Source organism: Equus quagga, unplaced genomic scaffold (assembly GCF_021613505.1).
Source record: "Equus quagga isolate Etosha38 unplaced genomic scaffold, UCLA_HA_Equagga_1.0 HiC_scaffold_321_RagTag, whole genome shotgun sequence".
Lineage (NCBI taxonomy): Eukaryota > Metazoa > Chordata > Mammalia > Perissodactyla > Equidae > Equus > Equus quagga.
Genome location: NW_025793554.1, coordinates 13,707 through 39,010, shown reverse-complemented (window position 1 = coordinate 39,010; position 25,304 = coordinate 13,707). Strand labels below are relative to the sequence as shown.

The 25,304-nt window shown below is 38.3% G+C and overlaps 1 protein-coding gene and 1 pseudogene across 1 annotated transcript; both read right to left on the bottom strand.

The window, feature by feature from the left end:
- Positions 1-13,931: 13,931 nt before the first annotated feature.
- Positions 13,932-17,408, bottom strand: LOC124232206 (E3 ubiquitin-protein ligase RLIM-like). The gene is made up of 3 exons (XM_046649178.1): positions 17,340-17,408; positions 17,020-17,260; positions 13,932-15,580 (listed from the first exon to the last, which is right to left on the bottom strand). Exons 1-3 carry the CDS (start codon positions 17,406-17,408, stop codon positions 13,932-13,934), a joined length of 1,959 nt encoding a protein of 652 aa, XP_046505134.1.
- Positions 17,409-22,009: 4,601 nt separating this feature from the next.
- On the bottom strand, positions 22,010-22,626 carry LOC124232205 (serine/arginine-rich splicing factor 2-like; annotated as a pseudogene).
- Between the last annotated feature and the right edge of the window lie 2,678 nt (positions 22,627-25,304).

The window sequence follows — 25,304 nt, the reverse complement described above, 5'->3', positions numbered from 1 at the left end:
ATATTTGCATGCTAGATGCTTAATAGTCTCCCATATAATTTATATATAATTGTGTACCAATAACTAGCTACTTTATTCGTAAATGCTTTGGTTCCACCAGTGTTATATGATGGCAATTTCACTACAGAAATGTTTAAGTTGCAAAAATAAGTCTACAGGATTCATGTTAGAATCATATTTAAGAAAATATACCCCAGTCTGCAATTTTCTGGAGTCTAGCAATTTGTTGGAAGGAAATCTAACGAAACAAGTTTTACTCAATATAGTGAAGCTAGTCAATTATTTCTTTTGTTTTTAATATTCTTTATGATAGATTTCTAAATATAGTACATATTATTTTCACATCTTTTAATTTTGAGGTTCTCTGTAGAATATTACACAGTTTATAGTGATTTACTTCTTGGAAGGAAAATATGCTATTTTTGTCTGGAGTTTATATTTATGATAATGGGTTTAGTTTGCAAAGCACATTATGTGAATTATTCATGTAAACAAATGTTTAACGTGTGCTTACTATGTTCCATATACAAGATTATGTCCTAGAGATAAATAAGAAGGAGAAGGAGGAGGAGAGGACAAAGACTGGGCGGAGAAGGCGGAGAAGAGAATGCATGATCCACGACTCAAGGAGTTAATAAAGGACATGAATCCATTACAATTTTTTAAAAACTTTTACTAATTGCAAACTATTTCAAACTTACAAAAAACAACAAAGAATCAGTAGTCTCTCTGAAACCCAGATTCAATATAGGATTTTTCCATATTTGATTGGTATCTTTCTGTTTTAGAAATGAAGTATTAGTCACACAATGGAGAGCCTCCAAATTCCATGGGATTTCCCTTACTGCTCAGAGTTACACACTGCCTAGAGATTGACTATACTCTAGCATCCATGTTTTTATAAACCTAGACATTTGTTTGCAGTTAGAAACAATGTTCTAGTTTTGTGTATTTTGACTTTGCCTAAGTAGTATATTTCTTTTTGTAACTTGCATTTTTCATTCAGTTATATTTTTCCCTTTGATAAATTTAGAGGTATCTGTTCTAATTCTAGATTTTCAGTAAAATGCTAACATTCCTAGTTGAATGATCATAGCCTCATGTTTAATATCTCTACCCCTTCCAGAAAAAAAATTGAGAAATTTCAAAGCATTTGTTCTGATTATATTTTATATCATCTTCCATGTAATCATTGTCTAGATTTTTAATTGCACTTTGTTTTTGACCCAGCCCCCAAATTAGTCACACAATTACATGATGTTTAATAGTTAACGCTTCATGGGTTTAACTACATGTATATTGATTTCTTTGGCCAGTATTGTTCCTTAATCCCGTTCCTTCGCTGTGGGTTTAATTCCCTTCAATAGGAAACCTATTCCTTAGAAGTCTTACTAGTGAGGGTCTATAGATCCAAATCTCTATCTTTGTCTGAAAATGTCATTTCTTTCATTTGTTAATATGGTTAGTTGAGTATCGTATTCTAGGTTAAGAGGAATTTCCTATTAGCACTTTAAGGATAGTATTTTTCAGTTATCTTCTAGCATCTATTGTTATGGAGGAGAAGATTGCTACCAGTCTAATTGCTTTTCTTATTTGGTATTCTGTCTTTCTTCCAGATTGCTCTAGATTTTCCTCTTCGTCATTAACTTGCTACGGGTCACCAGCTGTTTTTAGCCTTGGCTCCCCAGAAAGCAGAGCCTCAGTCCCGGGGTTCTATTATTTAATTAGAGAATACGCTCCAAGTGAACAGGATTGTAGGGAAAAAGAGGAGAAGCAGGGAAAGAGGGTGAACCAACACAAGAACATATGATCGAGCCGGGACTTGACCCCTAGAAGTCCTCTAAACTGGATCTCAAAATCATGGGGACGGAGTGGGAAGAAAGGAAAAAGAATTTACCTATGGGCTCAACACGTGAAGGCACTGAGAGGGTTGCTTTGGCAGCATCCTCATCTGCCTGAGTGATAAGAGAAGTGGGGGGTAGATTTGGTGGAATCATGAGTTGTGAGACACTGTCAAGTTGTGTATATAAGTAATCTGCCAGAGTTGCATACACTTTTAATATGGAACAAGGGAAAGGTAAGACTGAAGTGAGGTGTCTGATACAGTTGTATAGTCTTTTTGTTTCATTTATTTTACTGGTGATTCCATGTATTTCTTCAGTCTGAGGATTTCTTTCTTTCTTTTTTTTTTTTTTTTGAGGAAGACTAGCCCTGAGCTAACTACTGCCAGTCCTCCTCTTTTTGCTGAGGAAGCCTGGCCCTGAGCTAACATCTGTGCCCATCTTCCTCTACTTTATATGTGGGACGCCTACCACAGCATGGCGTGCCAAGTGGTGCCATGTCCTCACCCGGGATCTGAACTGGCGAACCCCGGGCAGCCGAGAAGCAGAACGTGCGAACTTAACCACTGCGCCACCAGGCCAGCCCCTGAGGATTTATTTCTAACTTCATCTCTGAAAAATATTCACCAAGTACTTCTTCACATAATCATTACATTCACTCAAATCTCACCTTCTAAAAATATTCTTATATCATTTAAAAATTAGAGATAATGGAAATTATATGTACAACTTCAGATTTTGTGACATAAATATCCATTAAAAATATCCACTAATAATAGAATAAATAGTATATGTTATACTTATGATATAGAATTCTGTGTCGCTGTTAGAAAGATCTAAAGGCTGGCCCTGTGGCCGAGTGGTTAAGTTCACAGGCTCCACTGTGGTGGCCCAGGGTTTTGCCGGTTCAGATCCTGGGCCCGAACATGGCATCGCTCATCAGGCCATGTTGAGGCAGCATCCCACATGCCACAACTACAAGGACCTGCAACTAAGATATACAACTATGGACGAGGGGGATTTGAGGGAGATAAAGCAGAAAAAAGAAAAAGATTGGCAACAGTTGTTAGTTCAGATGCCAATCTTTAAGAAAAAAAAAAAAGGGGGCGGGCCAAGTGGCACAGGGGTTAAGTTCGCACGTTCCGCTTCTCCGCAGCCCGGGGTTCTCTGGTTTGGATCCTGAGTGCAGACATGGCACTGCTTGGCACTCCATGCTGTGGTAGGCATCCCACATATAAAGTAGAGGAAGATGGGCACAGATGTTAGCTCAGGACTAGGCTTCCTCAGCAAAAAGAGGAGGATTGGCAGTAGTTAGCTCAGGGCTAATCTTCCTCAAAAAAAAAAAAGGATTGGCAACAGTTGTTAGCTCAGGTGCCAATCTTTAAAGAAAAAAAAGAAAGATCTATCTATCTATATACTGAGAAAGAACTATCTTCCTTTTGATCTTGTTCATTGAAAACAAGTTACTGAACAGTACACCAAAAAAAATATCCCCGTGCATGGAAAAGTTTTAGATGGCTATATGCCAGATTGGTAACAGCGATTAACTTTGCCAGTGCAAGGGAAAAGTAGGAGAAATGGAACTGGAATTGGAAATGAAAGTAATCTTAGGAAAGACTAACATACTTGTATTTGATTTTTCTTTTTGAGGAAGATTAGCCATGAACTAACATCCACTGCCAATCCTCCTCACCCCCTCCTTTTTTTTTTTGCTGAGGAAGATTGGTGCTGAGCTAATATCTGTGCCCATCTTCCTCTATTTTATACGTGGGATGCCTGCCACAGCATGGCTTGATAAGTGGTGCATAGTCCACGCCCAGGATCTGAACCAGTGAACCCTGGACCACTGAAGCCAAGCTCGTAAACTTACCTGCTACACCACCAGGCTGGCCCATGTATTTGATTTTTAATGACCAGTATATACTTGTAGGGGAGCAGAATTTGCTACCCTCAAATGTGTTGCTTTGGATTGATTTTTTTAAGAACAAAACACTCAGGAAGAAACTTTGACCTTTCCCCTAACTGCCTAAAAGAATTTAAGATAGAAGGCCTGTTCCAGGAAGGAGCTACCACCATAGAGAACATAGTATAATATGAAGTGGTGTGGTGGACAGGGAGGAACCTAGCAAGGCCCATTTGATCAAAGCCCTCTCCATGTCCCATTGTCTCTGCCTGGCATGGCAAACATTTGTTTACCAAACATTTGCTTTTCCTTCTCCATGTGAATTGCCTTCCTCCCCTTTGAAGTCCCAAATCACTACCCCCAACATGGTCTTTTGTTTTTAGCTGAAGATGGTATTTAAGGTGGTGGCTTCAGCCATTTTGGGGAGTTACTCAGTATTCCTGGGTTTCTCCCATGTACACATGTTTTTAAACTTTGTTTGATTTTCTCCTGCTGTTCTGTCTCCTGTCAACTTAATTCTTAGACCAGCCAGAAGGACCTACAAAAGTAGAGGAATATTTTTTCCTCCCTTACATACTTATTCATCAGTATTTGTTTAAACAGAAAATTTTAACACAAACTTGTTTAAACACATAGTTTTAAAATTCCATGTATGAATCAATGATTATTGATTTCAAAACATTTTCAAAGTGTTTCATTTTCTGGGGAAATATGGAATTCATTTATAGCTCCTAAAGTAGTAATATCAATAGTTAAATCACCATGAAAGAAATTGAAAAAGGATTCAATAAATAAATATATATAAAACACTGAATATGGTATTTTATTTAATAAGCAAGAAATTAATAATGTTTAAAGAACAGAGCACTCTCAAGTAATATAAACTATCCCTGGGATTTTTGGAAAAGTTGCAAATTCCTTTTACAGAAGGAACATAATTCTTGCATTAGTATCTAACTTTGTTAATAAAAGAATTAAAATTGGAGGCCAAGGCCAAAGTCCAGAAAAATAACACCAAGCAGGCTTTATTCTATTCATTCAGGGGTGGTAAATATAATACTAATAATAATTTAATCAGTCTCATTACATTCTCAAAAGTCATTTTGCAAAATTCAACATCAATTCCAAGTTTTAACTTGAAATGATTAACTCTTCTTTTTAACAGGATGGAGAGTATTTTCTTTAAACAAACAAGGAATTTTACATTTAATCTTAGAAAATTGGTAGAATTCCTATTTAATTAGAAGCATTAAGAGGGTGCTAGATATGAGTCTCAATACTATACAATATTAACTAGGGAAGTTTTAAATGAAAATAAATATATATTTCAGGGGGATCAAAGAGTTAAATGATACATATTAAAAAGAAACAAACGTGAATATTTGTCTGATTTCTAAATGAGGAATTACCTTTTATGTATATGAGAAACAAGAAATAATGAAAAAAATGAGAGTTTACATTGTACTGTATTTTCCATAACCATTAACAAAATCATAAACTTAGAAAGTCAGGTGACAAATTGTGCAATATATGAGCAATCTGTATAATGACATAGTAACAGTACCTATATATCATATTTTGAGTGCATATATATTACATAAAATATATGTTTAAAATTGATATGATCTCATAGAAAATAAGAAAAAAATCTATCATACCATTTAAAAAGATGGCAAGCATAACCAGAGAATTCACCAATTCCAATGGTGACATGACAAATTAATTTAGCTTCACTAGTAATCAAATAAAATTAAAACAATGAACATTTTGCATATTATTTGACAAAGGATTGTTTCTTTTTTTTTGGCAGAGAATTATTTTCCCCTTTGTTTGTTTGTACTGAGAAAAGACAATTTTGGTAATAATGTATGCTTAGTAACTCTGGTAAATTGTTGGAGAGAATGTAAATTGCTATAACTTTGTGATGTTTTGGCATTATATATCAATGGCTTTAAAATGGTTTATATCCTTTGATCTGCTAATTTACACATCTATAACTTTCTCTTAAGTAAATATATAGATATATTCACAAAGATTTTTTTAACGTTACTTAAGATGATAAAAATATGTAAACATTTTGAATGTTCAACAATAATCTAATTTCTAATAAATTATATTCATTAGCCATATGCTGGAATACTAGGCTTTTATATAAAATCATGGTTTTTTTCCTTGTTGAGGAAGATTAGCCCGAGCTAACATCTGCCACCAATCCTCCTCTTTTTGCTGAGGAAGACTTGCCCTGAGCTAACATCCATGCCCATCTTCCTCTACTTTATATGTGGGACACCTGTCACAGCATGGCTTGACAAGCAGTGTGTAGGTCCACACCCGGGATCCGAACTGGTGAACCCCAGGCCGCCGAAGCAGAACGTGCAAACTTAACCGCTGCACCCCTGGGCCAGATCCATAAAATCATGTTTTTAAGTAGAATATTTTAACTTTTAAAAATGTATTTAAAGGGCTGGCCCCGTGGCCAAATGGTTAAGTTTGTGCGCTCCACTGAGGTGGCCCAGGGTTTCACCAGTTTGGATGCTGGGCACAGACCTATCACCACTCATCAAGCCATGCTTAGGTGGCGTCCCACATAACAGAGCCAGTAGGACCTATAACTAGAATATACAACTATGTACTGGGGGGCTTTGGGGAGAAGGGAAAAAAAAAAGATTGGCAACAGATGTTAGCTCAGGTGCCAATCTTTAAAAAATAAATGTATTTAACAGTTTTTAAGCTAGAGAACCTTCTTCAAGGGGACTCTTGGCATTTTCTTCTTCTGGAAATGGTCTATTTTCTCGGCTTGTGTCACATGATAAGTTTATGATTATCTTCTTACATCTTGTTTTTATGTCTCGATTATTGTTGCTGTCTCCTTTATGTCTGTCTACTATATAATTGTTCCTGTTCCAAGGGATTGCATCCATTTCCCTCCTTGATTACCACTGAACATACTTTTACAGGCAATACCTTGTACTTTTTTTTACTTCAGTTAGTATCTTTGTTCTAATTATAGAAGCTTGCTTGATATTTCATGATAGCTAGATAAACAATGCCACTAAAATATGACTCCGACATCTCAAATCTCAGATCTCAACTGAATTGTCATCTGTCCCTCTGCCGTGACAAACCAGCTATATTGCATTTCTTTTATCAGTGAAACCTCCCACCATTTGCTCAGCCACCTAAATCAGAAATTTGAGGTCATCTTTAAATTATCCAAGCAGCCAGCAAATTTGATTGTGCTTCTTTAATACCGCTTGAATCTGTATACATCCACATCTTAACTGCCATACCATTATTTCAGGACTTTTATACTTTTTTAGTCCAATTAATGACATAACTCCATAAGTGGTACAATCTAACTTTTCTACAATCTGTACTGCATATCCCTGCTCGTATGACCTTTCTCAAAATTGAATAATTTTATTCCTATTACCAAAATCACCTTGACTGTTTGCTTAGAAGATCTAGTTCAACTCTTCAGCATGATACACAAGGCCACTTGTCACCTCTTTGGCCTCGTCACGTTTTACTAATGTACTCAGACCCCTTCCTCTTCTACCCTGGAGTATGATTCCGTCACAGTGTACTGCTTACTGACCGCTGAATTTTCAATGCTCTGTTATGCATCTCTACTATTGCATGTAGTGTTTATTTTGCTTAGAATAAAATTAATGACCTTATTTCATTGGCTAATTACTACTAGTCCTACAAGTTACAACTCAAATATCACCTAATTTCAGGGAGTTTTGGCTTAGTAGTGTAGATTGCTCCTCCTACATCATTCCATTATACCCTATATCTGAATATCAGGGCATACATCACATAGAGGGTTCACCACATGTTTTTGTATCTGCCTTCCTTACAGTTCAATACATTTCTTAATGATAAGCACTGCACATATTAACTATAACCTTAGTGCCCAGCATCAGGCACGGCATGTTCTGGGTAATTATATACGTGTTGAATGCATGAAATAATGATTTGGAAAAGGTTTGGCAGATATTATAACTTAGGCAAGAAATACTATACAGATATGTTAAGAGAGAGAGGCTAGACCAAATCCAGGTACTAAGTAACAATATTAAAATAAGTTTTCGTTGGAGAGTAAAGGGTGAAAAATAAGTCTGGGATACTGACATCAGCCAAAATTCTGAAACAGAACTAGAACTTTCTTTGGAAAAAAATATATATGCCAGTAACTGTTCTAGTCTTTAGAAATGTAGTAGTAATAAAGAAAGAAAAAGATCTTTTAGAGCTTCTATTTTGGGGTAGTGGGGTAGGAATGGGGAAGAAAACAAGCACAAGATAAATAAAAAATATGTTTTAGACAGTCACAAGTGCTACTAAGGGAAAAAAATACACTGCCAGAATAGAATATGACAAGGCAAGGAGCAGTGGACAGCTATGTTGTGACTGGTGATGTCAGAATGGATAACACAGAACCCAGAGTTGGCCGATAATTAGTGTCTGTCCCATAGGAATGGTGGATGAAAGAAAAAGGAATTTCCTTTGCCAAGCCCCCACATTTTTGCAGTGATGTTAAAGATGCTGGCCTAATGACTAAAAATGGAGTTTCAAATGTCACACAAAGGAGAGTCTCTTATTATTTCATAGTGAAAAAGCCTGAGTTAGGATGGGAGAGAATTTCCAGATCTTTAAATGAAGTAGCAGAGAAGAAATATAGTTCAGATTTCTGTTCAAAATTCTCAAACCAGAAAACTCATAGAAGGGACTTCACATTCACCTCTCATATAATGAAAAGATGTAAAATGTTTGGTTAATTATTGTAAAGAAGATACTGAAGATGAGGATCCAGAAGATTTCAAAGTTTATTGATAACAGGTAATATTACTCAACAGAAATATCACATTTCTTTGTGAAATTTTTAGTACATGCAGTATTTTGATGTTCATATTATTAAGTGCTTAAGCTTGTCTGTACTTACATACTTAATTCTTCACGGAAGATTGACAGCACAACTTATATTAATGGTTAGCCACAAAAGATACACTTTATTTTGCTATCAAAGACTTATCAATTGGCCATAACCTTTGCAAAAAGAACTTATTATTCAGATAAGGTTTTTTTTTTGGAATTAGGCCAGAATAAATAAATTTTTAAAAAACTGGAAAGAAAATATGGAGAAAATTCTTAAAATGGAAATATTTATGTTCACAATTACAAGTATGATTGATGTTGTGGATTTAAACTGATGGTTTCTAATGTAAACAACAGAGATCAGAAGGAGTTAGGAAGATTAAGGTACAAATCTTACCAACTTCTGATATTTAGCTGAGCAGCTATAGGAATGTGATTTGGGAGATTAATATAATGCTCAGCAATTGCTTTGAGACAAAAACAAGTGGCTACGTAGTTTGAGAGTCAGAGTATTAAATTGGGTTTATGGGGGCCCATCGGTGGCGCAGCAGTAAAGTGCGCACGTTCTGCTTTGATGGCCCGGGGTTCGCTGGTTTGGATCCTGGGTGCAGGCATGGCACCACTTGGCAAGCCATGCTGTGGTAGGTGTCCCATGTATAAAGTAGAGGAAGATGGGCACAGATGTTAGCTCAGGGCCAGTCTTCCTCAGCAAAAAGAGGAGGATTGGCAGCAGTTAGGGCTAATCTTCCTCAAAAAAAAAATTGGGTTTATGATTTAAGCAGCATACACTGGTCGACTGGGATTGGTTGATGTGAAGGAAAGTTAGAGCAGTAAGATACTGCTGGTTGTTCAAACAGGAAGGATATGGTTTTCTTTACGTTCAATAGCAGGAATTAGGGATTCCATTCTAAGGGAAAATGGCACTCCAAGGTCAAGAATTACATTTTCTGCAGGACTAAGAATATAATAAGGTCATAGTAGGCCTAGAACCAATACATTGAGCCATTTACTTGGCTAGGACTTTTGAGAATGTTTTTCTGGGCACACGATGGATCCTAGATGAGAAGTTGCATTAGTTTTCTGTTGCTGCATAAGAAATTAGCACAAAGTGGCTTGAAGCTACAGCCCTTTATTAGCTCACAGTTCCGTGGGTCAGAATGGGGCATGCGATGACTGGGTTCTCTGTTCAAGGTCTTAAAGGCCTGACATCAGCATTAAAACCCTTGTCAGGTAGGGGCTGGCCCCGTGGCCGAGTGGTTAAGTTCGCGCGCTCCGCTGCAGGCGGCCCAGTGTTTCGTCGGTTTGAATCCTGGGCGCGGACATGGCACTGCTCGTCAGACCACGCTGAGGCAGCGTCCCACATGCTACAACTAGAGGAACCCACAACGAAGAATACACAACTATGTACCGGGGGGCTTTGGGGAGAAAAAGGAAAAAATAAAATCTTTAAAAAAAAAAAAAAAAAACCCTTGTCAGGTAATTTAACATCTACTTCATTTTGGGGTTGGCATCATTTGTCTTTTCTCGTTCAAGGTATCTGGTTCTTGGTATGATGAGTGATATTTTATTGCCTGTGGGACATTTTGGCTATTATGTTAGGATACTTTGGTTCCTATTTAAATTTTTTTAAAAAATTTTTAGCAGGCATTCACTCTGTTGAGGTTGGGCACATGGTTTCTCCTCTACTTTTGTGGACTGTGGTTCCATGACCATCTAATTTTCAGAACCTTTGTGGTACTATTTTGGTCTGCTTGGTTTATCCTGCGCAGGTGGGGTTACCATTGTTCTCTGCTCGTGCTGCTTAAGGGGGCAGACGAAGCTTTCCCAGGCTAGGACACCTGGTGCTTCGAGGTAGGGGAAGGGACTCTCTGGTCCACTTGGATGAAGACGCTTCCTGGGCCAGGCACTTGTGGCAGGACCTTCCCTGACTTTAGCAGATGGAAGGTGCTTACCAGTTTGAGAGCTTTCTGTGATGGGATCTCTGTGGCTGGTACCAGCAAGTTGCCTGGTGTTTGTGGGTACGGGAGAGGCGTTTCAGGCCCAGCTGAAGAGGAGAGCATTTTCCAGGTAGGACTACTTTTGCTGGTATCATTGGCCACCAGTATGTCTGGGTGGGGACGCAGGGGTGGTCTTAGGCCCAGTGGGAAAGGAGAGTACTTTCCCTGGTTACTTATCAGCAGGGCTTCTGATTGTTCCTCCTTGCAGCTTCTACAGGGCTCAGCTGGTGATTTCAGTGGGTCTCTCATTTGATCTGGTGGAGGGGGAGCCTATTTGAGCCACTTCCCGTTACTAAGTTGGGAGTTAAGAAATGCTAGGCCTGAGTCACCTTTTTCTGCTGGGAGGTGGTCATAGGATGCCCTACTACAAAACTATTCATCCATTCCAAGGGTCCCTAGCCAATTCACCTTCTTCTTTAGACCTCTCAGGGTTCTCCTTTGATTGTCTCATGTTATTTACAGGATATATAGCTGTGCCTTATAGAGGGGGAGCAGGGAGAGAGGAGTATAAACCATCATATCTGGACTGGAAGTCCTCTCTGTGCTTTGTAAGGGCTCACCTGATTAGGTCAGGCCCACTCTGGATAATCTCCCAGTCAACTGTGGCATATATCATAACCTAATAATGGGAAGGATATTCCATCACATTCACGGGTCACATACTCAAGGGGAGGGGCTACTATAAGAGTCATTGGGGGTCATCTTAGAATTCTGTCTACCACAGAAGGCATATGTGAATATACTGAAGCATTAATTAGGCAATTATCATCCTTTGGAAGGTCAGAACCTGTTAAGATAGGAAGAAAGCCGACTACTGTTAAAATTATTCTACTCAGGGGCCGGCCCGGTAGCGCAGCGGTTAAGTTCGCACGTTCCGCTTCTTGGCGGCCTGGGGTTTACTGGTTCGGAACCCCGGGTGTGGACTCAGCAAAAGCCATGCTGTGGTAGGCGTCCCACGTATGAAATAGAGGAAGATGGGCATGGATGTTAGCTCAGGGCCAGCCTTCCTCAGGAAAAAGAGGAAGATTGGCAGTAGTTAGCTCAGGGCTAATCTTCCTCAAAAAAAAAAATTATTCTCATTTTAAATGAAGTAGATTTGGTGTCAGAAATAATAAAAATCAGAATATTCAGACAACTTGCAGAATTTAATATGAATTTTACAGGTTTCATCTAAGTCTTCATTTCTGGCCATGCAAACATCTTCTGTGTGAAAAATACAAATAGGCTAGCTCAAAGATGTATTAAAAGACTTCACCACCACTCCCCATTTATATTTTATAGTTCTGTGCAATTACTGTGGCTTCCAGAAATTCACAGAGAAAATAAAGGTCAGTGATGATTCTGACTTTACATTTTTAGAGCAGGTTTATACTTAACACTGTCCACATTTATATAGGTTGCACATTGCACAAAATTTATGACTATTGTTTTAGGTTATAATACAACGTATTCTCACCTAAACCAGGAATGAAAATTTTAAGCAAAATTTACTAGACTTGCCAACGTACCAAAAAAAAAAAAAAAAAAGGAGAACTTTTAGGTTAAATTAGGGGAAAAATCCTTCACTATGTTTGGATTGGAAAGGAAGAGTGACCTAAAATTTGATTTTAAATTGTCATGGTTTTGGGTGATACCTAGGGACATTTAGAATTGAATTAGGTAGGTATGGTTTTGAACTCAGGTTTTACCTTTAAAGCTTTCAAATTGGGACTTGGGAGGCTCCAAGCAGCAGCTGGGTACTTTGGATCATTTACACAAGGATTAAGAGTCATATATAAACCATAAAACCGTTTATAAGAAATAAGGACCCGTTTTAAAAAACTAATTATATGAACTAAAATTACATATAAAAAGAAATTAAGACTTGAATATACTCATGAAGCTAAATTAAAGAAATACCTATACCTCCTTTTTTCCCTTAGTTGTTTACATTCAAAGTAAACCAAAGTGTGACATGTTTTAAGAGAAAGGTAATGAAGTTCTAAGGATTTGTCATCTCATCACTTCTAAGGATGAAATCTACTTGTTCTCTCCTTTATCATACAAGATCTAAGTAGATGGAAAGAAGATTAAGCGAGAGTGTTGTTAAAGAGCTGCGTCAAAGAGCAGAATGGAGGGCAAGAGGAAGAGGCAAGACAGCACACAGAGACTGGGTTTGAAGAGAGTTGGGAATGTTGTTTGTGGTAGATGATCTCTCATTAGCTCTTCGGATCCACTCACCATCCTTCTTTACCCTGCTCTGTGATTCCAGGAGGCTGACTTGTATCAGCTTCAGCAACCAGTCTCTCTTGCGTCAGGTTGGGTTTGGCTAACGTGGACTACCGACAGGAGATTAGAAGTCAGGAGGAGAGAAAAGTAAGAGTATTTATTTCCATGATCCTCTCTGCGCTTTAGATCGGCAGTGTCTGCCATTTGTCTGTCTAAGGTCACAGCTCATTATGTGGTCTTCTACTACAACTACAGGACGTTCTGGGTTGCAGAAACTACTACGTCTCTAAGCCCCTTCGAGCCTAGTGGTGATAATACTGGTTTATCACAGTTGCTGGCCTCAGGGTATTTTATCATCTCTCGGTTTCCCTTCGTTCTTTACATACTTCAGTCTCTTCAGTAAATGCTATTCCATCACCCTTTTCAAGTGTGCCATCAGTTTTTGGCCAGGACTCTGACTGATACATTGCTAATGGGGAACAGGAGAAACTTTAAGGTAGTATTAGGGGCTGGAGTAAACTGCTGGGGAGAGAGAGAGGAAGAGAAGGTTTTCAAACTTTTTACAGAGAGCATTCTACGAATGTAACATGACGTCTTTATTCGAGTGACTCTATTAATTCTTAAATTTCTTCTTAATTATTTTGGTTGGGTTCCTATTTCTTTGAAAGCATATCCAAGATAGGACAGGGCTATGAGATGTCTGGGATTTACATGACTAAGTAAGACTACTAGAATCCATCTGGATTGATTATATCACATTAAGACATTTCCCCCATGGAATCAGGAACATCCCAACCTAGTGTACTGCTAGGTTTCTATTGAAATTTAGTGACCTGCTATGGTGTGAAATTCATTTCTACTGTCAAATAGGACAATATTGTTTGGTTTTCTAATATTTCTTTTTATTCTGGATCCGAAATTGGGGGAAGTCCAATAGTTCCTTCAGGAACCATTGATTCAGTTCAGGTTATTACATTTAGATTCAGATTTAGATGAGATTCAGATTCTTATATTTAAGCATCACTCCAAAAGTGGACACATGGCAGGTGGCAGACAACTGTTTGTCCATCTCTATAGCAGATTATATAGCTGAGAATTCAGATCTCAATTAGAATTTTCTCCCTCTCCAGAATCTTCTACTTCCCTGCGACAAATAGGACAGGTCGAGTTCTCAGCCAGCCAGCGAGTGATACAGTGGACATGATATTCATGGGAGCAAGGTAGGATGCATAGTTCACTATCTTCTGTGTACTCTGTGATACAAATGCTACAGGATTTTGATGGATTGTTTTCAGAAACAGATCTTAACGCCAAGTTGTCAGTCTGTGCTACGGTGAGTCCTGTAGATTGGTAATCATCTTCATTTAAGAGGAAAAACCGGTCCTCATTAAGGGAGGACCAAGAGCCACTTTCATCAAATGTTATAGGGGTCATTTGTCTACTCTCCTGCCTGGTCTCTGATGGCGAATCTGATGATAAACTTCCTATATCACTGCCTTCAAACAGCAGTGAGCTAATTTCTGAATTTTCGTCACAGGAACTGCAAATAGATACACAACTAGAACTAGAAATGTAAGCACAACTTGGAGAAGCCGTCAGTGTGGAAGTAGAGTGGGGATCACAGCAAGGGTATGGGTTAGAACCAGAACTGCCAGTAGCAGCAGAATCATCTGTTCCAATCAGCGAATCTGCCCTTTCCATGTTTTGACTTGGTGGTGAGACACTAGGCTCTAAATCACTGTAACTGTCCGTAAGGTTACTTGAGTCACTAAATCCTGTCGTTGTCTGACTTAGTGTGCTCTGCACTGCAACAGGTATTGTATCATTTAAGCCAGTATTTGAAATTCTATGAACGGGAATTCTGACGGGACTGACATAAGCTCTCGCATCTGCCTGCTCACAATGTGAAGACATACACCCAAGTCCTCCATGTTCACTTTCTAAAGTGATAGTATTGTTTGGTGTCTCAGATGTTAACTGAGTTCTACTAGCTGTGCTGTCTCTGTGAGAGTACGCTCCTGGATGAACGTGTCCTACTTCAAGCTCGAAGGGTATGGTTGGATTTATCTGTCTCAGTTCCCAAGATTCACCATTCATGCTTGTTGTGTCTGGGGAACGTTCTCCTTGAATAGCATTCCTAGTTCCAGAAGTTGCAAAAAGACCTCTATTTTGCAACTCAAGTCCAGTTATTTGCTGTCTCAATGTTTCTCGGTGCTGAGTTCTAGAAAATCTCTGAGTCTCATTTACCAGAGGTGGCTCAAAAGTCTGAGATGGTGTTCTATGACAAAATCTCTGGAAAATTTCATATTGTGGAGGTGATTTTAGAGGTGACCAGCTTTCAGTTCTTGCTCTGGTTCTCAAACCGTCTGGGCTCCTGCTTCTTGCTCTTCGCTGACCTCTGGTAGGTGGGACTTCCATTAATGCTTCAGTTGTACTTCGTTCTGATCTGGATGGTCTTCTACGTGTTGATTCAGATCTTGGATTTTCCACTTGCCTTTGGCTGTTTTCCTCTCCTCTGGGAAGCCTTGTAGATGGTGCATAGTCATTCTCTGGATTTGGGCTCTCATTATTAAGGTTAAAATTCATTTCTGAACTGAATCTGAAATCGTCATTTTTTGGGTGAATCTGGCTAACTTCTCTCCAAGATTGGCTTTCTCTTTGCCCACTTGTCATATTTTCAGTTGGTTCGAAAGAGTTGAGCCAGTCTTTTACATAGTCACCATTAGACACGTTATCCAAAGAGTCTTCTCCACCTGTTAACAAAAAGGTGGGGAGGAGGCGGAAAGGAACTACCGAAATTAGAACCATCATGAAATAGCAATTGAAACTTTGTTTCAAAAACAAAAAAATGAGAACTTAAATACTAAGATCTTATAAACAGATTTCATGTTTATAGAGTTGATATTTTATAAAATACACTGTCTAGATTTACAAGTAAAGACAGGCAAGTTTCAATTCCATCTGAAAAGAGTGAGCTAATCCTGGATAAATTTAGAGAATTGTTTTTTTAAAAAGGGAACCTGGAGAAAGTCTATTTTCAATATTTTATCACATACACAGCCTTGTATGCCACTGTGGGAGGGATGTTGAGACATTTTTTCAGTCAACAACAATTTTTAAGACATTTTCCACTGTCAAAACACCAATGCAATTAAACAATTAAGATACAGTGCTAGTATTTTAGTTCAATTTACATTATTGTCTAATTCTCATTAGTCTACAACATTACTTCTTCTAGGCTCTTAAGTGCTTTTGATAATACATAAAGTTGTTTTGAAATATGACTATTGTAGACATTGTCCAAATATAAACAAGGTTTATAGGTTTAAAAGTATTTGAATACTTAGTGTTACCAAGATTTTGAATTGACATGAAATTGAAGGTCAGATCAAATGAATAGACTGAACCTAGCATAGTACATATAAGGCCATATTCAAGAACTAAACCACTATAGTTTTTACTATATATATAATATATATATTTGCTATAATATATATTTACTATATACATAAATATATATAGATTATTATTATACATTTACGGTTATCTTCATTAGATAGTAAAATTCTCTACTTCACACTAGGAGAGAAGCACCAGACCTGAAGTTAGAGGAGGGTTTCTCAGCTTTAACACTATTGACATTTTGGCCCTGGATAATTCTTTGTTTTGGGGAGTTATCCTGTGCATTGTGGGATGTTTGGCAGCATCCCTGGCCTCTGCCTACCAGATGCCAGTAACACTCATCCTCCACCTGTGACAACCAAAAATATCTCCAGACATCATCAGCTGTCCCTTGACGGAGGGGAGGAGGCGTGGAAAGCAAAACTGCCCTCAGTTGAGAACCACTTGTTTAAAAGAGTATGAAATATTTCTTGTCGCTGGTGATAAAGTCACATGTCTATATAGAAGAAATAATTCAAGACATAGGAGGAACTTTCAAGTGAGGTGGAAAACCAAGAAAAATATCAATAGGCTATTTCACACTGTTTCCCAATTAAAACAACCCAAATGTGAATGGGGAAAAAAATAACTTGACATTCTCACCAAAAATCAAGTAATGCCAGTTCTTTTTTATGAGAAGTTGCTTAACACCAAGTTAATTTGTGCTACTTCTGTATAATCTTTGGCTGACATTTACTCTTATGAAGTTCCTCATCCATCCCATTCTATTTCTCCCAAAAGCAAAATGTACCTGTATTGTCATGTGAGGTTTGTGGCGAGTTTTCTTTAATTAGTTGGAGTCTTCTCAGCAACTCTTCTTCTGTGCTTTCTCCTGGACTGCCTAGTAAATTGTTATCTCTCATAAGTTTGTAGTCTTCTTCACTCAGGTTATTTACAAATCGATAGAAATCATCTTCATGAGCCAATCGATCCATCTCAGTTCCGCTCTGGGCAGCAGTTCCACCTCCGTCGTCGGAATCCGAGTTTTCCACCTGGATGAACAAATGGAAAATTACGTGACTTTTAAGATATAGTATTGAACTATCTTAACTGGATTTTACCTCTCTCCACTTTCTGCTGCCGTTGGAGTGTCAGGATCCGACTGAGTCGGATCCGACCGAGTCGGATCCGCCTCCGCATAGGATCCTCTCTCCTCCCCGTGCCTCTCCTACGGCAGCTGAAGCAGTTCAGCTGCTTCTGGTGAGTCGTTGCTGGGAGCTGCTTCTATCCTCGCGCTTGCCGCGCGTCGTTTCCTAGGCATCCATTATCTTCCCTTTTGTTACCAAGCAGCGACTGGATTCAGGTTAGGTTTCATTTCATTCAAAACCCGCAAATACTGAGGACTCACTGTGTACCAAGCACTGGCCTTCACCTCTTTTCACCCACATGAGCCTATTCTCAAGCCTTTCAGGAGGCCTTTCAGCCTCTGATATGCTCTAGTTATTTGTATGTTAAATTACAGAACCCATATGCAGCTGGTTACATTAAAACTGCCTTCTTCAAAATGCCATGCCAAGTCATCCTAGTTAAATGTATAGATTTTCATTTTCAGGTGCCCAGAGACCTCTGTCTTTTTCCTCATGAATTCCTCAAATTATAGCCACTAAGAAAACCCACCATTTTTGGTAGTTTCACCAGAGTGGAAGCTGAATCTCTTCAGTTGGGTCTTCTCCCTTTTAATTCTTGACGGCTTCATCTTGCATTAGCCAATCCCTCAAGCTTCTGGTCAACAAACAAAAAACACCAACTTTGGTGGGTTTTCTGCTCATCCAGATACTTCCTTAAGGAATTCTCACAAATGCCTCCAGCTTCATTTTTGTCCTCCTTTCTCATGAATATTATAAATATTACTTAAAGCTAGCCAGGATATCACGGAACTTTTAAAACAGATCTGTAATAGTTATTTTGCCTACTGTAATGAGTGCTGATTGCTGATTTTGTTCCGTGTATGTTGGTGCAGCCAAGGTGGTTTGGTGAAAATAGTGTTCATTTGCAATGCTATCTAAAGGAGACCTCTAAGAGTTTCTGGATTCATTAATATTACCAGCCCCACTTAACACTTGTTTGAGAATTCTTCATTCAAGTTATTCATGTAAAGATAAGACTTGGTTACCGAATTTGAGACATTATTCAATTTGACTTATTTAATAATTAATCCATCCAACATAAATGGAGTCAGTAACTGTCCTAGCCACTAGAGATATGTCAAATGTTGCAACAGTCTGTACTCGCAAGTAATTCACACTCCAAATGAGGGCAACATCACATAGAAACTATCAAAATACAATATTATATGCTGTAATAGATTTATCTATGTAATATTGTTTAAGTCCAGAGAACTGTGTGACAGCTATATAATGGGAGTTGGGAAATGTTTCACAGAGATGTTACATTTAAATCTGAACCTTTAAATATAATTATGAGTTTCTACAGATAGAAAGTGGCAGTTGGGTATGTGTTGGTAAAGAGAGACTATGTCAGACAGAAGGAATAGACTTGAAAGACCTTGGCTTGTTTGGGCAACTGTGGCTGCAATTTTGGGGTTGGGGTGGAAATGTTGTGAAATTAATCCCAGAAAGAATAATTGACGCAGATTCTAAATTGAGTTTTGAATTTTTTTTCCTGTGAGAAATAGGAAATTCATTAAGATGATTTGTTATTTTTTGAGAACAAGCGGGAGATTTTGTTTTTGCCTGCTTTGTGTCCTTTTAACATACTTATGGTAACAGCACCCTGATTTTCCGGGGGAGGGGGGAAACCCACTCTCCAATCTTAGTCCAGTTGGTTTAGGCGTAGCTGAATTCACTGCCACGGCTAAAGGAAAGGACACGTGACATAGCCATATCCAATCAGCAGATCTCAAATTGCTAGTTATGGTAATTGTTTTAAGAATGGGCATGTGACCAAAAACGTAATTAAGGGTTAAATCTGAGATGGTAGCCGGAGCTACTGAAAATGAGAAATTATTTTCCACTGTGGTTGCTAAGCCAGTAGGATGTAAACCTAAAGATGCTTGTGGCTATTTTGTGTACATGAGAATGAGGAAAATCACCATAAAGGGACAGAGGAAAGCAAAGAAGGAGACAGAGCAGATCCCTGAGAAAACTAATAGTTGCAACAGGAGAGTGATAGGATGAGTCATCTAATCAGATGTCAAAAAGGACTTTTTAACAAATTTTCCACATACAAGTTATTTGCTAGTGTCCATTCTATGAAGTTAACATGTTTATATGATTTAAGTTTAATTGAATTTAGTCTTTTATGAAAAAAATAAGAAAACAGATTTTTTCTGTCAATCATTTCTTTGTTTAATAAGTATTTATTAGGTACTGAAATCGTGTATAACTAAGTTGAAAAAATGAACAATCATTTTCATTTGATTATGAATTAAATGTGGTTATGGCATATAATGTTAATTCTCTTAGATAAATTTCCTACTTCTTTGTACTGTGAGGTCTTTTCAAAATGTCCCTATTTTTGTGTGTGTTTCATATGTTATACAATGTATTCTGATACCTTGGCCCAATAATACTCTTTCATTCTCAAAGGAAGAGAAAATATCCTGAAGTAAAGTATCACTGAACATTTGGTTTATATTAAGAAACAAAATGGTCCCGGTGGGAACTAAAATGTCATTCACTGATACCTTAATACAGAGTGAGATAATGTTATGTGACCAACTGGCTCCCTGGTGGGGTTTTTAGGATACCTAAGTTTAGCAAAGTCTTCATTAGTGTGAGTAGGTGTGTGCTTGTGTGTGCTTGTGCACGTTTATGTGTGGTGTGTTTAAAAAGTTTAAATAGATGGTTGATTAGGTTAATAGCCATTGGCTTAAGTGTAGTTTCTGAATACTAGTAATAGATTTATTTCATTTAGGGTTTGAAATTTCCTCTGCAATGTGAATATACTTCATCTCAAAAATAGAGTTCCTACAACATTACAGGTATTGTCTGCTTTAAAGTCTTATTTTTAATATTTGCTCCCAAATGTCCTAATTGATGTTCCCAAACATCATTTCAATTCAATATTTAAAGGCAATATACTGAGGTAATTCAGTATACGGGAAAGAGGAATGGGTTGAAAATTTAGAGACCCAAGTTGAAGTCCAACCATTTAGTCTCTCTAGACTCCAGTTTCTTAAAATCTAGTATGAAAAAGTTGAATCTACTTTTCAAAGTTTGATTTAGTCAATTGCTCAGACAAAGAGAATTGGGCAGTGGGATTTGGAAATAATGACTGAACCAGAGTGCTGGATTGGCAACCATGAAGTAAAGATGAAAGATTTAGTGTGGTTAGAGTTAGTACCAGCAATGCTGAGCTAAAAGAGAGAAGCAAGGCAATCAGAGCAGGTCCAAATCCCAAAGTCAAGCTAGTAATAACTGTCTTCCAGAACGTTAATTCAAAGCCAATAAGCTGAAATGAAGACCTGGGCCATAGAAGGCAATTCAAGAAGATTCAGAGCAGAGCCAGGGTAAGGTCCTGATAAGCTCGGGGGTCAAAGCCTTGAGGTAGTAGTAGATGTATGGGGCTTCGACTTTAGCTTGCTAAATTAAAATATTTACATCTTGGATCTCTGAAGGGTGGTACTCAGTTGTCTTGATATTTTTGTTTATAAGACACTTGAGATGGATGACGTCAATATCTTTCTGTTTCACAATTTAATGATTGAGAATCTAATCACAAATTTAATTTTGAATTTTTTAAAAGACCAGAAAAATGTTTTAGTCAAATTTCAGAAAGTGGCTATAGTACAGTACATGCAGAAGCGAAAAGATACAGCATGTTATTAGTACTTAAAAGGTTACAAATCATTTGCTTCTTAATACTTTTCATATTTAAGTTTATAAATGGAGATGATCAGATTTACCACTATGGGGATGAGAAGAAAAAATAAAAGTGTATTGATCATCTGCTAGATGTGCTCCCTGTATGCTCTATTATATATATTCAAAGCCTGGGTCACTGGAAGTACAATTGTCAGACTTTCTAATAAACTGGATAGCCATTTGTTTCTGCACAGCACCTCATCCTTAAATAGAAGCAATCAGGAGAAAGCATGAATGAGCAAAGCATTCTGCACTACAAAACATCACCTTAACAGCTAACCAGCAGTGCTCAATGCTGTACAACTGTGTCTAGTGCACAAAAATACGTAAAAGATTAGAACTGTGTTTGATAAATAATTCTTTAAAAAATAAATTCTTTTCACCCGAAATGTCTTTATACAAATGCAGGTCCAGATTACTATTTAGATCGGAATGTAAAGGGCACATGTAAATAAATTTCCAACAACTTTCACAGGTCTTTACTTTTAAAAGAATGATGGCAATGATGAGTCAGTCACTAGACAGTTTTTGACTACTCAGAAAGAAAAGGCTGCACACAGTTTCTTAAGTCAGGAGGCCACAAATTAGATTAACAATGTGTTTACTTTCAAACAAAAAGTCAGCAGTATATACAGAAAATGAAATTTTACCTCAAATATCCAAACCAATAATAATTGGAAGTTGTTCACCTCACTAACTTACAAGATATTTGATAACAGCAATGAAATGCCATATAAAATGAAGGTTACCACTTGAGGCAAAACTTAAAACAAGTAAAAAGTTAGACAACATGTTAAAGAAGAACCTTTTTAATAGCTGATGTTCTGTTCTGAGGAGTCTTTGATCAACTGAGTATGTTGCTCCCCTCCCCTCCCCGCAGGCCTCAGTTAGGTTGCTTGCGAATGACTTATTATCCTAATAGGGCATCCCTCCTTCCTCTTCAGAATCCTTGGAGGCATTACTGGATTGCCGTCTGGACTTGGACTTACTTTCTGGTGGAAGGCTTCTGGAGGTAGACTGGTTTGGTTGGTGAGGGAGAGCCGGGCACGGAGGAGGAGTCAGATCTTGGAGTAGATCTGGAGCCAAAGGTTGATGGACATCTACCGTAAGAGCAAAAGCTAAAGGGAGATCTGCCCTGAGATCGGAATCGGTTCTTATTATTGGAACGGCATTGATGCCTTATGCTGCGATTACGGCGTTGGTACCTGCGAGGGGTTGTTCCTCAGTAGCGGCCACCGTGGGGAACCGGAGGGTGACCGTAGTGTGCCATCTGCACCCGCACTTTGCGGCCATCCAGCTTGATCTCGTCTAGGGCGTTCATGGCATCCTTGGCATGGTGCTTGTTGTAGAAGCGGACAAAGGCAAAGCCACGCGACTCTAGTGAAGCAGTGCCGCGGGATGTACACGTCGCCAATGTGCCCATACTTCTCAAAAACATGCCACAGGGTGTTGGGTGAGATGCGATAGTTCACGTTGTCCACCTTAAGGGAGCTCATGCCTTCCACAAAGGGAGAAGGGCGACAGTAACTCATGGTTTTTGAGAGCTCAGCCTGGGCCCCGCGAACTGAGTGCTGAGAAAGAGGCAGTCAGGGAAGGCTTCGAGCATGGCCTGGACGACTGCAACGGTTTCCTTGGTTTGTTCTGCTTGAGGCTCCTTCTCTTTATGTCAGTTACCTTCCGCGTGTGACGCTTAGAAAAAACAGAAAGTTCAGCACAGTCCCGCCTGTCTCCAGAGCTGAGACCACCTGGGAAACAATTCCATACCAATCTTTTATTTAAATGAATGTTCATGACCATAACATATCCTTTTGCGACTTTTCCAATGTATATCTAAACACTCAGTTGTAATTACAAATAAAAGTATATACATACATATAGATATAATTATGTGACTTGAAATACATTGATTCATATAGGTTAAAAACATTTGTCTACTTGAGACAAAAACAAAAAACAAAGTATCAAAACGATTCATGGATAGGGTGATTCAATAATACTAACAGGCAAAGAGAGATTAAGAACCACTTGCCGGATGTGAAGTGTAATCAGAAACCCCAAAGGGGTCCCCTTTTCTGTCCTGAAAAAAAAAATAATCAAATGAGTCATATGTGTCACGATCTGTGATTCCAAATTATGTAATTGAATATAACCCAGATTATTAGAATTTACTGCTTCCTCATTAACTGACCCAATATACTATCTGATGGAATAAGTTCATTTGATGTGGCTTTCATTTTAAAAATTCTTTTTAAAATTAATAATTATATTTCATCAAATTGTTGACAAGACATATTTTCTCATGAATCATGTTCATTGCACTCCAATAAATGAGTTTGGCAATGATAGGGAGTAGAAAATAATATCTTATGAAGTATTTCTCACCTTCAGTGAACATTGTGTGTTCTTTGCAGACATCTTCTTCTTCTTCTGAACATTATTAATTCATATATGTGTGGTCTGGTTATCTGTTGTTGCATAACAACCTACCTCGATACTTAGTGGCTGAAACTAACGGTTTATCATTATTTTGTTTTAAAATTCTAAGGTGCTGGAATTCAGACAGGGGACAGCAGGGCTTTTTTCTTCTCCATTATATCAGCTGAATTAGCTGGAGTGACTGGGATGGCTCATCTGGAACTACTGGCTGTCAGCTGGTTCCCATTCTCCTCTCCCCTCTTTTCCAGAGCCACTCCATGTAGCTAGCCTGGCAGATTTCTAGTCTAGTTAGATGTCTTATGTAGCAGCTCAAGTTTATAAGAGACCATAGTAGAAGCATCAGTCCTCTTGAAGTCTAGGCCCAGGCCAGTATATAATATTGGGTCTACATCACTTCTAGGATATTTCATTGGTCAAAGCCAGACCAAGTTCAAAGGGATAGAAAAAGGAAGCTCTTAATGAAAGAAGAGTGAAGGATTTGCAGCCATCCTTAATCTACCACAGTCAGTCCTCTGGATGGATAATATTTTCATTCTTCTCTCATGAAAAAATACGTTCACTCCCTTCCGAGACCACCAAAATCTTATCCCCTTATGGCAATGTATGAACATCCAGGACTCTGTCATCTTAGTTAGGTCTAGGTACAGAAGAGACTCTTCGGGTACAGTTCCTCGAATTTTCTTCCTCTTAACCAGAAGACCTGTGAAATAAAGAGACAAGTTATCTGCCCTCCTCCCATCTAGCATACAATATTTAGATAGGCATACGATAGCCTTAACTGACAGTTCTATTCAAGAATAGGAATACTTCACAGTAATTCTAAGATTCAACCGGGCATATGCTTCCAGGTCCTTGGTTAGAGCCCACTCCTATTCCCTGGGTCACCAGTTGGTCCTCTGGTATCTTAGTTCAGCCTTCTGAGTCACCCTATCCTCCTTAAAATAAATGGTCCATGTTTGTAGCTGAGTAGCTTTCTTAGTGTGCTTCCTGTGTGCACAAGGTTGAGGGTACCAAGAATTCTAATTCTGAACTGTTTCTGTCTCTTTTAGTCTAAGCTCATGGTGCTTCTAAAAGTACAAATTCTCTCTCTTTCTGTCAGGTTGCTTGTGATTCTTATTGGACGTTCACTCTATTAAACAAAAGCCACACCCTCATTTCTTTCCAAGAGAAGTGCTTATCTACCTTGGGCCACCTGTGAGGCTGTTATGGGTGGCCTAGCAAGGAGGCTTAGGAATGCTCTGAAATCTTTCTGAGATCTAAAGAAAGGATCATACGGTTACATCCTTTACGTCTTTACCCGGAGACTGCCTTTTACTGTCCTGCTTTTATTCCTCGCTCTGAAGCCATTGTTTACCTTTGAATCTTTCCTTGCCTGGAAGGGCTGTCCTCGGCACTCTATTTTGTCTACATTCTCTTCTAAAGCTGAACAATTCCTTCTTTAGTTCATCTCTATCTTGTCACATATTATCAGAAGCATTTAAAGAAGTCAATTTAATTTTTTTTACTCTTTCTAGACATCTAATTTTGCCCGTTTTATGAGTTTATTAGGTACATTTGCTATTTTCCACAGCGCTTCAGGTGATAGATTTGCTAATTGTTTAGCTGTAGATAACTTAGCTGTCCACTTCTCCGTGTGCTCCTTTACTTTCTCTCAGTTCTTTCAAATTTTAACAGAATTATGTCATGGCCTACTAAGGGGCACATAATATGCACTTTTGTTTAGTTGTTCAAGCTCCTTTATCGCTTTCTCAATAAAAAGGTTTTTCGCTCTTAA